Source organism: Aedes albopictus, chromosome 1, assembly GCF_035046485.1.
Source record: "Aedes albopictus strain Foshan chromosome 1, AalbF5, whole genome shotgun sequence".
NCBI classification, from domain to species: Eukaryota; Metazoa; Arthropoda; class Insecta; order Diptera; family Culicidae; genus Aedes; species Aedes albopictus.
The window spans coordinates 277630955-277647834 of record NC_085136.1 but is presented as its reverse complement, the minus strand read 5'-3'; the positions used below and the strand labels follow the sequence as shown (position 1 = coordinate 277647834).

Here is a 16880-nt window from a genome sequence, read left to right as displayed (position 1 = left end):
AACACGAGTGGAACGATTTTCACGAAGTCCGTTCAGTTGCTTGGTTTCGCTGATGATATTTATATTATAGCTCGTAAAATTGAGACGATGGCGGAAACGTACATCCGACTAAAGAGTGAAGCCAGGCGAATCGGATTAGTCATTAATATGTCGAAGACAAAGTACATGATGGCAAAAGGCTCCAGGGTGCAATCACCGCGCCCGCCACCCCGAATTTATATCGACGGTGATGAAATCGAGGCTCACTGGTGACCGCCGAAAATGACACCAGCAGAGAAATACAGAGGCGAATTGTGGCAGGAAATCGTACTTACTTTGGACTCCGCAGAACTCTACGATCGAATAAAGTTCGCCGTAACACAAAGTTGACTATCTACAAAACGCTGATTAGACCGGTCGTCCTCTATGGGCACGAAACATGGACCCTACGTGCAGAGGACCAACGCGCCCTTGGAGTTTTCGAACGGAAGGTGTTGCGTACCATCTACGGCGGAGTGCAGATGGAAGACGGGACGTGGAGAAGGCGGATGAACCACGAGATGCATCAGCTGCTGAGAGAACCAACAATCGTCCACACCGTGAAAATCGGGAGGCTACGGTGGGCGGGTCACGTCATCAGGATGTCGGATAGCAACCCGAATAAAATGGTCTCGAGAGTCATCCGACCGGTACAAGAAGACGTGGAGCGCAGCGAGCTAGATGGGTCGACCAAGTGGAGGACGATCTGCGGACCCTACGCAGAGTGCGGAACTGGAGACAAACAACCATGGACCGAGTGGAATGGAGACGGCTACTATGTACAGCAGAGGCCACCCCGGCCTTAGCCTGATCGGTAAGGTAAGTAAGGCCTCACAATTGGATCTCCAACGTGGAGCTCCATCGTCGATGTTATCAAAAGCCGATAGCGACAGAAATTCGAGAACGAAAGTGGAGGTGGGTCGGCCACACTTTACGCAGGGAGGTGGAGGATATCGCAGCAGAGGCATGCCCAGAGGCTCATGGCAGCGCAGCCTCAACAAAAAAAATAAAAAATAAGGAAATCGACAGGAACTTGACCTAGCTACAGGTCAAGGGGATGGCGATCAATCGCCCAGGATGGAGATCTTTCAATTCGGACCTCTGCACCACCATGGGTGCTCAGTAACAAAGTGATTTTTTATTTTTTTACTCGGAAACAATCGACTGATCAGCTTGTCCCGTCTACCCCTAATAAGTCGTGAACGAATGAATGAATGAATATCGTGCATAGGTGAAATAAACTTGATTTGCCACACGTATTTTCACGCATACCATGCCAGCCACATATACGCCATGTACCTATTACTCGCCGCAATACAAACGATAAACTCAACCCGGTTGTTCAATGGAATCGCATCGAACAGAAACAAATCCCTTCGGCGTTCCGCGGTTTACATGAAACCGCACTCTTTCAGTTGTTAGGTCGTGGTCGCGTCTCGGACGCTCAAGAGGTCGAATCGAAATCAATTAACTCGTCATCCGCCCGTCAAACCTTATCATCGCGCACCATTCATTCCCGCGCCGCGCTTATAAAGAACAGAACATCGCGCTGAAGCTCCCGTATTTCACGGCTCAACAGCATCGCTGACAGGTCCGAAAAAAAAGTTGACATCGTTATCATTCTGCTGTGTGTGTTCCAAAATTATCGCCGCCGTGCCGCGTCGTGTGAATTCTTCAATCATTCAACTTCTATGCTAACGTCCCATCTACGGTCGAGAATAATGTCGCTCCGGTTCTGCGCCAATCTGAACTTCATGTTCACCGAAACCGATGACTTTCTGGAGCGCTACCGGTTGGCCAAGGCAGCCGGTTTCAGTGCCGTGGAGGGCGCGTTCCCACCGGACCACGTCTCGGTGGCCGATTTGGTGAAAGTGCGCGAGGAAACCGGTCTGGAGCAGATACTGATGAACATTGCGCTCGGTGGGGAGAGGAGTTTGATGAACATTTTTGGCGATATTTTGGATGAAAACTGAATGAGTTTTTGTTTTGTGGACACAGGTAATGCCCCGGAAGGTCAATGTGGATGTGCTGCCATTCCCGGGCAGGAGGCCAATTTCAGGAAGAACCTTGAGAAAACGGTGGATTGCGCCAAAGCGTTGAATTGCAAGAAGTAAGTATGTACCTGTTTGTAGTAGGATGCGTTGATAAGAGCAATTGTGTTGATTCAATGATAACATGCATTTGATAGGAATGGTGTTTACTAAACACCAGACAGGAAGACACAGCTCTTGCGCAAATGAACGGTCAAGCTGAAATCAGCTGTAGGCGGTGGTAATGAAGCAATGAAAAATATTGAGTTCTTGTTAAGGGCGGACATACAGTAGCGCTTTGAGCGTTAAATTAAACGCAAGCATCGGTGGTTCAGTGGTAGAATGCTCGCCTGCCACGCGGGCGGCCCGGGTTCGATTCCCGGCCGATGCATCAAAGTTTTTTTTTGCATCGTTATTTTTTTTTGTCTAGGTCGTAAGGACGTTACAAATATTTATTTCAATTTTTGTCCCACCACTCTGGGACTTTTCGAGAGGGGGGATAAAAATAATAAAGGATTTATTCTGAAAAATATTAAAAACTCATCGGATTTGTTAAAGAGTTTTTAGCAAGAACCGAAAATTTGATAAATATTTTTGTCTGTCCCCTCAAAATGCAAAATCCAGCCAAAAAAAATTGAAAGGGGGGGTTGCGTTAGCGTTAGCGTAGTTACGATATAAATACTTCGTAGATTGGATACTAACAACATTCATGTACCTTAAAATTTGAAGGGGGGAGGGTGAGACAAAAAGTAAAAAACTTAATTTGTATCAGCCTAAGTGGTAATGTTTTTTATCATTTATATATGTGCTCTATACAATCAAGAGGAACTAATGTGTGGACATTGGCGTGTTTTTTTTATTCCATTTCGGGTCCTGAGCAACTGTACACAATTTGAGCGCGATCAGTTTTGCCTACACTTTGCGCATCGCGATAGAATTTTGCATGGGGTTTTATATGGGAAAACTTACTTTTTTGAAATTTTTATATAAAAGAATAAAATTATTCTGGAAGTATGTAACCGATTATGTAAAAGTGTAGCCTTAGATGTCCTGAAAAACTTTGTCGAAGACCGCAAAGCGATTCGAGTGCTCACATATGTACATATACTCCCGATCAAAAGTTATAACATATATTTTTAGGCCCATATCTTCGCCGCCTTTTCTAAAAAATGAATATAAACTTACGGCAGTGTGGCTGGAAATTAGGTCGACCAAATTTTTAGATAAGAGCGGTAATATTACCTGTTTTCTATTAACTTTTAACTGCTTTTTACCAAACATGGCTAAAAAATCTATAGGATACATAAAAGTTATTAAGTAAATTAACTCTTGATGTCATCGACCAAAAGTTTGGGGTCACTGTCGTAAAACATGGAAATAGTAGTTTACCCAACAAGGTGCAGAATGAAGATGATAATTACGATGAGTGCTATAAAAATCGAGTTCTGCACCGAGTTGCGTACAACGTTTTTTTTTTTGCAATTGCATAAATTAGCACTTGAGGACAGTTTTAACGAAACGTTTTCATCAAACTGCCCAGTGTTGTTCATAGTAATGTTTAAGACAGTCTGATCATAGCAGGTTATGCTGTGCAGTTGTCACAAATTTTCAAACCTGCGTCCAGAAAGCATCAAGAAGTTGATCAAGACTGAAAACAGTGCTGTAATAGTTCATTACGCAACGCAAATCAGTGCTGTAATGAACCATTACAGCACTGCTTATTTGGTGTGGGAAAGTAGGCCTTTTCCTGACAGATTTGCGAGACGTAAAACAGCCTATTACAATGAGAAATTGCAAAAAGTGATTTGCGATGATATCTTCGTCAACCATAGTACAATTTTAGTTCATTTTGGCTCATATCAAAGATAATTAACTAAATTTACGTTTTATGTCTTTAAACTAACGTATTTAACGATTTTTATGTATAAAAAAGTTATGTAAAAGTTAACTTTGACCACATTTCAAAAAATGAGACTATTCTACGTTAAGTTTTAGTATGTAAAGTTTAACAAATATATGTGGTTCAATGTCTACTATTCATTATGTTTCAAATAATCCAAGAAGAAATAAAATTGAATGAAAGATGACTATGTTATCAACAAAACATTTTTCCATGTTTTACGATAGTGACCCCAAACTTTTGGCCAATACATCATTTTGAAATTTTGACTTGACTTGACATCAAGAGTTAATTTACTTAATAACTCTTTTTTTCTAGATTTTTTAGCTAAGTTCGGTAAAAAAGGAGTTGAAAGCTAATAGAAAATAGGTTGTATTACCGCTCTCATCTTAAAATTTAGTCGACCCAATCTCCAGCGACACCGCCGTTAGTTTATATTCATTTTTTTTAGAAAATTTGGCAACTTTAGCTTAAGTTTACATACAAATATTTTTGAAAAAAAAATCATTTGAATCATGTTTAATGTTTCTTCGACTTATTATCTTTTGAATGAGATCTAGAATTTTGGAATCGGACGCAAATTGGTGGAGAAATGGGCCTAAAAAAATGACATGTTTTTGAGGGGGTGACCCTAAACTTTTGATCGGGAGTGTAAGTATGTATAACCTACTTATCGTCTGAGGGTATTTAACATGTAAAGGAATAACATCATAAATAAATTTTCAATTTTTGGTCTGAATTATCAAGAGTATATCTTTCTCCACATGCATCGGATTGCTTTGTGCTCTCCGACAAAGTTTTTCGGTATTACACAATTTTGAGCAACTTTCGAGAAAAAATACACAAAAGTATGTTTTTCCATGTAAAATCCCATACAAACTTCAATCACGATACACAAAATATAGGCTAAAGGGTTGGTCAACACTGAGAAGAATCAAAAGATAAGAGCATCACGCAGCATCAAGCAAGTCGTGAATTTCTCTGCCGATTTTCCCTCTTCTCTCTCTATGCACTTTTGTGCATTCGCACCAAAGAGAAAGAGATTTATCTTCTCGTGCACGGAAAGATCGATATACACAGAGCAAGGAGTAACTTTCACGCAGCGATCGGAAAGACAAAAGATTTCATGCAAACTTGTGTGAAAATTCACGCAAATTTGTGTAACACCGGATCAGCACATTTTTTGTGCTGATCCAGTCGTACGCAAATATGAGTGAAAAATCCTTTGTCTTTTCGCAAGTTACTCATTCACTGTGTACTTTCGTTTTAGGGTGTGTGTGCATGCACTCGGAAAGTAGAGAGCAATTTCATGGCATCAACAAGTGGTTGTGAATTGTGATTTCAACTTTTAAGTAATACACTGGATAGTTCACAGTATACAGATATTGACCACTAACCCACAGTTATTCTCTACTAAAGGCACAAATGCCCCAAATGGAGGATAACGTACCTCTGGAACCGACCTTCTGATATTAATATTTATTACTGACAAATTGCCAAAGCTCAAAATTAACTGTAATACTCTCAAATGTTCGCTCCGCACACTTCACCTATACGAGTCACGACGAGTTGTGGCATCAAAGTGACGTTTCCGTATTCGGTTAATCACCAAGAACGTCTGGGATAGTCCAGTGGTACCTGAACCAGAGGTGATAATGACTTGTCGGTGGACGTTCCCGATGGCACAATGCGATGCACTGCAAAATATTTTTGCTGATAATCCGCAAACTTTGCTATTTTTTTTTTGCGTGCTGATTACATCCAGCAATACAAATTACTCAGTATCACCAATTGGGTTGTTTAGTGAATAAAATATTGCTATTTTCTATAGCCTAATCGAAAGAGCTTATTTTTCTGACTATAAAATGATTATTGGATTCCAATACTTTTGATGTGATGGTTAAATTAACAAAACAGTTTTAATTTTCATGGGTAGAATGACAGTTCAATCGATAAAGTGACAGTTCAACCCGAACAAAAAAAAATCTCCATACAAACTTTTAATGCATTTTAAAAATAGTTTCCGGACTCCGAAAATTATGAAATTTTGAATTTCGACTGATTTTTGGGGCGAAAATCCAAGGTACTTCGATGATCATTTATTGTTCGTGCAGTTGAAAATCGGATTTTTTGACACGCGAAAATCGATTTTTCTCCTAAACCGTATGTCGCACGTACGTCGGGCACAGTGCGCTGGATGGAGGGCCAGGTCCGCTATCCAGTTCACTATGTCCGACGTTAGGTTTCATGTATAGATTTTGAGAAAATTCAATTGTCGGGTGAGGGGAAACTTCGGGTTTCAACCGCGACGACAATACACGTGCGGAAGAAATAGACTGAGAAAAGTGGCGTTCGATTCCAGATGGGGATCAAATGTGAGGTTAGGTAACGCAAAATTTTCAACTTTGGAAGCAAAAATAACATATTTCTTGTCAATACAATGCATAAAAGTTATGGGAATCTGCAATAATTTCTCTTTTCTTCCATTTGTATCATTACTATAGTAATTCAGTCTAGGGTTCGGAGGGTTCGTAATTCACTGATTTAGAAAAGCGCCAACTGCGCATTTTAGCTTTGCGTTTGATAGTCAATAATGGACAAAGGTTTCCTTTTTTTCTACAGAGTAGGTTGATGGTCTGAGACTGATATTTAGCAGGCCTGCTAGGAACGGTACTCGTTACAAGAATCCTATACACTTTCTAATTCGACGGGAGAGAAGAACTTGTTTTAGTTTCCGACATGACTGAGATACATCCCCTGGAATATACGCTTAAACCACAGAGAAACAGACGTCACACTCTACTCGCTTCCCATCGATTACCTTTTTAAAGGTTGATTCAAATATTCGGTAGTTGATCAATTGACCAGTCGCAGTGCTGCCATCGTTTTACTCCTGTTTGACGTTTGTTCATTACCGCCAAGTGGACAAGTGGTGGCTTGTCCAAACACGACATGATTAGCATTAGCGATTACGATTTTGTGACGATGATTTTTAATATAATTTGTTCTATGTGTTACGTCTGTTTTTCTGTGCTTAAGCCATAACTGAAACTCAGTGGAACACTCTGTGATGCTTCCTGAACGCCTCAAAATCACTTGAAACACCTTTAAAACACCTCTAGGCCCCTAGATCACCATTGGATTGCCCCTGAAAATCCTTAAAAGCCTCTAGAACACCCTGAATCGTCTCTGAAACCCCCACAAAGGGAGTGTTCCCATGGGAAACCCATGAAACCCCCTTTGTCTTTGCTCGTCTTTGTAACAACCTTGAAAACCCTTAGAATAACCCTGGAATGCCTCTGGAGCTTCCTGGAATACCCCAGTGGAATAAGCTTGGAATGCCCCTGTCCCCCATGAAGCTTCCTGGAATACCCCTGGATCGTTCCTGAAACTCCCTGGAACATCTCTGGAACGTCCCTGAAACCCCTTGAAAACCCCTGGATCGCATGAAAAAGTAATTATAAACAATTAATACAAAGATGTCTAGGGGCCGTCCATATACCACGTGGACAGAACAATCACCATTTTTTACCCCCTCCCCCCTCCCCGTGGACAAGCGTGGACTTTTCATTGACCCCTACCCCCCTCCCCAAATGTCCACGTGGACAACACAAAAAAGTGTTTTAATTTAAAAAATTTAAAAGATTTTTTTTAGATTTTTGTTTTCGTGAACAATGTCTTGAATATCATAGTTTACGAGTTACCAATATTCAACCATTTTCATTATAGATAGAAGTTATGTATTTTTTAAGCAAAACAAATGCACTTTGAGTGACTTTCTGTCAAAACCTCTCTTTAGGAGGTAAAAGATAGGAACAAGTTTTTAACATTGGTTTTAATGTAACACTTTTTTTTTAATCCATGATTGTCCGAATTTTGTAAAAAACATTTATGTAGAGGTATTTTGTTTTGTTTTTTAATATTCTATTTTCTTGATTCTTATAGAAAAAAGAATTACAGAATCATTTCAAAAAATTGTCGTGTTGAAATTTAGAATTAAGCAGAGTACAAGCATCTAAAATTTTAAAATAAACCTAGACGAGTTAGAAAATCTGCACAAATATTTTGAATTTTCGAAGTAGTTTAGAAAATTGGTAAGAAATTCGAGAAATCCATTTAGAAACTCATCGAAAGTTTCGACACTAACATTTTATGGACTACGCTACATTTTAAAACACTATAATTCATCTTGATGAACAAAGCTAGGTTATTGAAATTTTGCTATTAAAAAAAGTAGAATTTTAAAATTTTTTTGACCAGCATGAAAAAAAGAGTGGAATAATGAATTAAAATGTGATAGAGAACTGTTATAAAATTGAATCGCATAAATAATGCTATATAACTTGTTTCGTTAGTGAATGTTTGCTGACTTAGGGCCGATTTCTTCACCCTGGCTTAGGCGTTTAACTATATGGGTAAGCCTGGCTTACGAGTTAAGCCGAGGTGAAGAAATCGGCCCTTATTCTTATATCAATGATGTCCACGTGGACATTTGACAGACCCCCACCCCCCTCTCCGTGGACAAGCGTGGACTATTCTCGTACCCCCTCCCCCCTCCAAGTTGTCCACGTGGTATATGGACGGCCCCCTAGTACATCCTCTCAGTCCTAGTAACTTTGGTGTGACTTTCTTATTCATGATCGGTTTGCCAGCAAAACTTATTTCATAACATTTTCAGAAAGAGTACAACAATTGGCAAATCGCCCATAAGCTATTCAACCCCAATAGGGATACCTTCATGGCCTCAGTTTCGTCACCTCGCTGAGTGTGTTCCATCAAAGACGAACTCTGAAAGGTCCAATGGACCCCAGGTATCCCTTTTAGGAAAGTGTAATCAGTTTCGTACCTTTTAACTCCGCCCTATGTTGCTTATCCTTTGACAGATACGCGTATTTCGACTACCACTTGTAATCTTCCTCAGTGTCAGTTATCCAGTGTATCCATTGGATACACTGGATAACTGACACTGAGGAAGATTACAAGTGGTAGTTGAAATACGCGTATCTGTCAAAGGATAAGCAACATAGGGCGGAATTAAAAGGTACGAAACTGATTACAATCATTCAAAGAGGGTATTCTGCTTAGAGGGTTCGAAAAGTCGGTACAAGATCCCTTTTAGGGTTAAGAAGAATTTTTCAATGGGTTTCTTAAAACTCAGTCTTAGACCAGTTTTGGTGGGACACCAGGAACCGGTTCCGGAAAACTACCGCTTCAGATATGGTCTAAGACTATTTTCCTACTTACCGTTCATCAGGTTATAGCAAAAGCGGCGATTAGATGCGTCGCATGAATGGGCCAACTTCGGCGGGACACCCGGAACCGGTTCCGGAACACTACTGGTTCAGATATAGTCTGAGACTATTTTCCTGCTTATTGTTCATCAGATAATCCAAAATGCCGTGGTTTGATGGTTCGCATGCATGGGTTTGTTGCATTTTCATATCTGGCCGCTACCTGGTGTACCGGTCCGGAACACCTAAATGGCCATAACTCCGGAACGGCTGGACCAATCTGAACCATTTCCAATAGGAAACAATGGGATAATATACCCCGTCGAATGAATGAATTTTTGAATTTACTATCAAAAACTGAGGTGACCGTTTTGTACACATACACACACATACGCACACACATCACAGCCATCATATCACCTGGTCGAGCTAAGTCGATTGATATATAAGACTTGACCCCTCCAAGGGTTCTATCAAATTTTCGTTTTTGGAGTGAACATATAGCCTTTCGGTACACTTTGGTGTATGAGAAAGGCAAAATATTGTGTTTACGATGCATAATTCTTAAAATATATTTTTTTAAACAAACGGCTCTTATAGCACATCGCAATTTCCACAAAATTGGTCATAACCAGTGAAGAGAATTGTCAGACAAAAGAGGTACAAAACAAGCAACAAAGAAGGTGCGACGATTACTCTTTATCCCTACTGGTAACAGATAATGACATGATCTCGAAATTTTTTGTTGCAGACAAAACGGAAGCTGAATTTGTTGCGTACTTTTCAACTCGTGAATAATCAATTATTGCTAACCCAAAGTCGAAACTGTTTGATGATAGAGCTTCACCAGAGTTGCAGTGTTTACCGACTCGAAGTTACCGTTCAAAAATCGCAACGCAAGGCTTAAAAATCACTAAACTCGTGATGTACGATGTTAATCCCATTATTTTCAAGTTGGGACAAATTTATGTCGCATGGGTTTGTTTGTCGCAACAAATACAGGTTGCGACATTGTCATTATTGTTGCGCGATGGTTGAATTTTGATTCACTGGTCATAACTCAGAATCGGAGAAAACCACATCTTGAAAAATTCACAGAATATAGGTACCTTATGTAATTTCCTTCCAAAATTTTTTTTGAGAATTTTTCCGGATTTCCTATTAGTTTTTTTTTCTGACTTTTCCAACCGATTTTCCCCACCTGTGGAAACAATTTTGATTTTGAATTTTTTTTCAATTGTTGAGTGAGAAAATTTGCTTATGATTTCACAAAAAAAAATTGTCTACAATGCTTCGTTCATGAGTTTCAAAGTAGGTGGTGTCTGTGGAAAATGTTTGTTTTCCACTGGAGTTTTCCGGAACATTAGGCGACCCTGATTTTTTTTCAATTCAGGTTTTGATCATATATAGTGAACTCTACCTGTAAAAAAACCATTCAATTCTGAGAACCTTCGTACCAATTTGTACGATAATTAAAAAAAAATCCTCAAGTCTGTCTTTGATTTATCAGTGCTAAGCATTTCAGCACATGAGACACATTTTTATGAGGATTTCGATTAAAAAAATTGGGAGTTCTTTGGTATGTTGGTATTTTTGTTTTCTTCGTCATGCAAGATGCTACATAGATGCTTCTTGAGGTTCCATTTGAGAAAGGGTCTACAAATTTTCCAAATAATTACGCTAAAATATTATCAATTTCTAAAAATATGAAATGTCACGCGGTCGTTTGCAAACATATGTTTCTTGCCGAAATATCTCCAAGATATATGAACACATTATCTGCACTGCCGTAATTCTGCAAAGTGTCAAAATTTCGTCATTTTTTTGTATATCTATCTATATATATAAAAATGCAGTGGCATACGTGGGACCGCACATAACTTGCGAACGGATGGTCCGATTTGGGTCGTCTAAGTTTTGTTCTGTTAGTTTTCACCCAAGGAAGGTTTATAAGGCAAAAAACATGGAAAAATTGAGAGTTTTTGAAAATCTATTTTCCATACATTTTGACCGGGGACTTGGTCTTGGGTAGAAACTTGAAACGTCAAAAAACGCAGTAGGCAAGACAAAGTTTGCCGGGTACAGCTAGTTATATATAATATCAGGTTTAACAATAAAACTGTGGTATGCCTGCTGTATTAGAATGCAAGATCTAGTCGTAATCTACCCAAGTAACCACAAGCATTATATCATTGCACGAATTAGACTGCATAAAATGCAGTAATTCCACACTTATCATGCAATAATCTTTTAGATTGGCATTATCAATGTTTTGATGCATTACATTTTTTCTTTACATTAGGGTGCATTAAAAGGTGATATACGATAATTCAATAATTCAACACTGCAGAAACTGTATAAATGCAATGTACAAACTAGCAAAGGTTGCTCTAACAATACAATTATAAAAGCTTGACTCTAATGGTAAACAAATGAAATCAAGAAGAGCTAATAACTTCACGGTCAACTATAGCGGTCTTCAATACTTCTGGATCGACTCCCGACCAACTTAACCCTCGTTTGAACCACCGATCGACGACTTTCTTCAGCAAAACCATTTTAGAGATGACCTTTTCTCTTTTCTGATAATCACATGCCAATAATGATGGAAACTGCAATTAGCATAATGTTATGAGCAGTGTACGAAGGGTGTTTTAATTTTCTCATATTGGTTAAATATCTTCTAGAATGCATTATGTATTTATCAGTGATTTATCAGAATGTGATTACAGGGATTCTATTACATATGCCATAGTCGTTTTGCCCTCTACCGCAATGGTTGAGGCAGAAGAACAGTTTCCTTTTAGTTAATGAAATATCTCTTGTTACCACTGTAGCAGAAACGGTCTACGACACCAGCGCGTATGGAACTCATCTATAGCGGTCTTGAACACTTCTGGTTCGACTCCCGACCCGGCAACAAAAAAAATGGTTAAAACATTCATGTGGGGTGGGGGGGGGCAGGGGTGGTCATTAGCACCGACGAAGCATTAGTACCGTCGATAACGAAACGGTGCTAAAAATAGATTTTTATTTTGGATTTTCGTGTTGCACGTATTAAACTGTGCTAATGCAAATGTACAGCACATGCATTTATGTCATTTATGTTAGCAATAGCTGTCAACGTGCTGCAATATGTGGCACTAATTTAATTTTAGTGGGGCCCTTTTCGACTTTAATATTGCTTCAATGGGGTGTTTAAAGTAGTGCAGCATTATTTACACAATTTTAAATATAAATATATGACCAAATTGATGCACTTATATACAGCTTCGTGGTTACTTGGGTATCATCTATGGAAAGAAACTTAGAGGATGACCAAGAGTTTTATGCATAATAATCAAAAAATGGGTCAAAACTATCAATGTCGCTTACGTCACTTTGCAGAATAACGGCAGTGCAGCATCAAGTTATTCCTTTTTTAATCATGTCACATCTCTTATACAACAGAATACACCTCATGGCGGGGAAGGTAAATGGTCCCACCACCGCCCAGCACGATGTTACGTACTTAAGCAATCTGAAAATGGCAGCCACGATACTGGAGAAGAACAATCTATTGGGCGTGATTGAACCCATCAATCAGTATTCCGTCCCGGGTTACTATTTATCATGCTACGAAAAAGGTAAATTATTTAGAAGGTGGTCTCTGTTAGACGTTTTCTGCAACTTAAGGAGTTTATGCTATAATGAATAACAATTATGTTAATAACCTCGAAGAAGGCGAATCAAATGAAGCCGTAACGTCAGTCATAGTGACCTTCTCCCAAAAATAATAACACTTCGATCTATTCCATCAACACACACACAGCCATTGCCACACTGAAGCAAATCAACAGCCCGCACCTGAAGTTGATGTTGGACCTTTTTCACGCGCAGCACATCCGAGGTGACCTAACGAACGCCATCCGGAGTTACGCCCCCCATATCGGTCACGTGCAGCTGGCCCAGGTGCCCAGCCGTAACGAACCGGACACCGAGGGCGAAATTAACTATCCGTACGTGCTGCATACCCTGGAAGCGAACGGCTACACCGACTGGGTGGGTTGTGAGTATAAACCGAAGGCCGGCTCGGTGCAAGGGCTCGGCTGGTTGCGCGACTTTGGCTACTGGAGTCAGAAGTGATCGATACTGATGATGAAGTTTGCGCGTGCATCCGCACGTGAACTTGACTTTCGGTTGTTCAGGTAAGAACAAACAGAACAGTTGTTAATATTTTAGTGGGGGAAATAAAAGTTTTTGAAACGGGGGCTAGTCCGGTGTTGGTTATAAAAGATCTGGAGAGGTGTAATTTCGCGACAGTGGACTATCACATCCTGCCGAAAAGAAATGGTCATCAAAGACAGTGAGTTCGAGGATTCGCTCAATTACGCGTTGCTCCGCGGCGATATGGGCACTAACTGGGACACAGACAAAGATGAACGCATGATGAACGGGACTTTGGATCCGGACTTGGTCCAGCGAGCCAAGGAACGAGCCATCAGGGCTCAGCTGAATTCAGCGGATGGAGATACCTGTGAGTTGCACGACCAGTTCTACCGGGATCATAAGCTTCTGCTGGTGTTGTTCCGCGGTTTGGCTGTTATGCCCATTTTGAGATCATCGCCCGGAAGGATTACCTTCGATTGGAGATCGTGGGCTTCTATCTACGCGTACTGCTTCTATGTTGTGAGCACAATCATTGTGCTGATTGTGGGCTACGAACGACTCAAAATTCTACAGGATACTAAGAAGTTCGACGAGTACATCTACGGAATTCTGTTCGTGATTTTCTTGGTCCCGCATTTCTGGATTCCGTTCGTTGGTTGGGGAGTGGCGAAGCACGTCGCAGTCTACAAAACGATGTGGGGTGCTTTTCAAGTGCGTTACTACCGCGTTACCGGTACCAACCTCCAGTTTCCATACCTAAAAATCCTAATCGTCATGTTCTCCGTTGGGTGTCTGGTCTGTGCGATAGTGTTCCTCCTATCGCTAAGTATTCTCCTGGAAGGGTTTGCTCTGTGGCACACTTCAGCATACTATCACATAATCACCATGCTGAACATGAACAGTGCCTTGTGGTACATCAACTGTCGTGGAATACGGGTAGCTTCGTCCAGTCTCTCCGACCGTTTCCGTAAGGACGTAGCCATTGAATGCACCGCGGCTATGATTTCTCAGTATCGCTTCCTCTGGTTAAACCTCAGCGAACTGCTCCAAGCCCTAGGGAACGCCTACGCTAGAACCTACTCCACCTATTGTCTCTTCATGTTTGCGAACATCACGATCGCCATCTATGGTGCCCTCTCGGAAGTCATCGATCACGGCTTTGGATTCTCGTTCAAAGAAATTGGTCTCATCGTGGACACGGTCTACTGTTCGACGCTGCTATTCATTTTCTGCGACTGTTCGCACAACGCAACGCTGCAGGTGGCCCAAGGTGTTCAGGACACGCTGCTCGGTATCAATTTGCTCAAGGTGGACCTTCCGACGCAGAAGGAGATCGATCTGTTCATACAGGCAATCGAGATGAATCCGGCCATTGTGAGTCTCAAAGGTTACGCCGAAGTGAACCGGGAACTGCTGACTGCGGTAAGTTATTGATTATTATAGGTGTTCAAACTAATGTGTGAATAATGTTTTTTTTTTTTTTCATTTTGTAATACAGAGCATTGCCACGATTGCCATCTACCTGATTGTACTGCTGCAGTTCAAGCTATCGTTGATTTCGCAACAAATGCCAATCGAGTTGATGGAAACTATCAAACAAGGACAGAAGGGATTGTAAAAAAACATGATGACTATTGATAGGGAATTAAGCATGTTTATGTAACCAAACCAAAAATACAGCACTGGACCAAATAAATCGTCTAGGTCGATGTGTCACAGATCAATACTCATCTCATCTCATTAAACATTTTCTATGGAAACATACGAGTTTCAGTTGCCCAAATCCAGTGAAATTGAGCTTTTTGAGCTTCTCAAAAGCTACAGCTATAAGACGGACTCGTACCGGAGGAATGATCCTTAAACTCTGGAAGGATATCACGAGCAAGGGCCTCGCTGACAAATGTCTGGCGAGGAAGTCCTTGTCGAGGGAGTTGAGATGAAAACTCTTACCGCTGACGAGACTCTCCAGTGTAAAAACCTGGATGATATCACGGATGCGGTAGAACTTGCCTCGGTGCTGCGGCTACAGTGTGAACTTCAGGCGACCACAACGGTCGCGAAAAGGTTCGTTAGGGACAAGCTGGTGGCCTTGATTCGGATGATAGTGACGGACGTGGTTGGTAGGTGTGCTCGTTGAACATTTACCAGAGCTGTCAAGGCGTGGGTATCTAGCATGACCATGCTGAGGGTTACGAATTCGATTACCGGTAGGTCCAAGAACTATTCGTGATCGACATTTCCGAAGCTTTCTTGGGCTTAGAGTATCCTCGTGGCTGCCACACGATATACACATGCAAATTGATCATTGGCTGATGTTATGGCGAAAATACATGGATTTAATGGGATTCGTAGCCGAATGCTTTGTAGCAGATCGCAAACTCCATGTCATGGGTGCGAAAGCAGCTTTAAAGTGAATCGGGACGCCATGTTATTTTGCCTATCTTCTCTCTCTTTCTTTCTAACAATTTGCCTCGCATTTTGAAGATGGTAATCTCGATTTTTATCGCACAGATGAGGCTGACAAAAAATCCGAAAACAAAAAAAAAACAAAAGTAAAATAAAATAATACAGTTTTTTTCTACTAGATTTTGGATTTTTGATAGATTTTTGTTCCATTATATGAAGTATAATATGAGATAACCATCTTACCCAAGTAACCAGTAAGCATTTAAATAGCATTATAGCTGACCTTATGACAAGGCAATTAATGCTAATTGGCCGTATATACGCCTAAAGTGCTATCCAACAACAGGTTTTGGCAAAATAACGGGCTGTCTGAGTGCAACACCTTCAGGAACGTCGTATCAAAATGTCAAGGAAGCATAACGCCTCACCGGGCAAAACAAAAGATTTACGTTTGCTTCTCGCTCTTTCGACGATCCCGCTTTCTCCACACTCCAGCTGATTCTCAACTCCCCAATATAAATTTTGGTTGGAAAACAGCTTCAGTTCCGACACCCAAAACATGTTTTCAAAGAGACATTTCATAGTGCGTTTTCATTCCCTCTTCCATCAATAACATATGATTCCCTCTTTCGAATAATCTATTTGGTAATAACCTATTTGGTACACATTTTCCGACAAATCCAAAACCACCCAAGTAACAGAAGCAGCCGAATAAGAGTTTCCTAGACTAAAATTTGCTTAACACCCGCTTGTTCAATTCTTTTTCAGCAAAAATGTTTGTTGGGCAGCTGCTGCAATATTAGTTTCGGAGCTTTTGGATAAATAAAGGGAAACCCGAAAAAGCAACTAGGAAGTCCAAATTTGTCAACAGAGGCATAGATTCTGTAAGAAAGAGGCAGCATGTGCTGCCAAATGCATAACATATCTCCCATACTCTTTGTTCTTAGCATTTGTAGAGCAGTTAAAAAGCATTTTTAATGCTTTCCCCTCAAACAGTTGAAATGCTAATCAATAGCCGAAAGCTCTTGAATAGCACAGCTAATGCTGATTCAAGGCAACTATGCATTCGAACTACTTATGTAGGGCAGCAAGCAGGTCAAATGCTCAATACGGTCTGCTGTACCTGTACGGCTTATTCAAATGCTT

At 40.6% G+C, this 16880-nt stretch overlaps 3 protein-coding genes and 1 non-coding gene across 5 annotated transcripts in view; all 4 read left to right on the top strand.

Annotated features, from left to right (window-relative positions):
• LOC109412593 (fibroblast growth factor receptor homolog 1) overlaps positions 1-16880 on the top strand; it is a 595864-nt gene that overhangs the window by 100884 nt on the left and 478100 nt on the right. The gene's annotated exons all lie outside the window — the stretch shown is intronic.
• LOC109412591 (putative hydroxypyruvate isomerase) lies at positions 1348-13455 on the top strand. Its single transcript, XM_029860323.2, has 4 exons — positions 1348-1938; positions 2017-2128; positions 12630-12805; positions 12991-13455. The coding sequence occupies exons 1-4, from the start codon at positions 1710-1712 to the stop codon at positions 13302-13304; spliced, it is 831 nt and encodes a 276-aa protein (XP_029716183.1). The 5' UTR covers positions 1348-1709; the 3' UTR covers positions 13305-13455.
• On the top strand, positions 2369-2439 carry Trnag-gcc (transfer RNA glycine (anticodon GCC)). The gene has a single exon. It is a non-coding gene; the product is annotated as a tRNA-Gly (tRNA).
• LOC109433552 (gustatory and odorant receptor 22-like) lies at positions 13506-14962 on the top strand. Its single transcript, XM_019709993.3, has 2 exons — positions 13506-14750; positions 14827-14962. The coding sequence occupies exons 1-2, from the start codon at positions 13509-13511 to the stop codon at positions 14944-14946; spliced, it is 1362 nt and encodes a 453-aa protein (XP_019565538.2). The 5' UTR covers positions 13506-13508; the 3' UTR covers positions 14947-14962.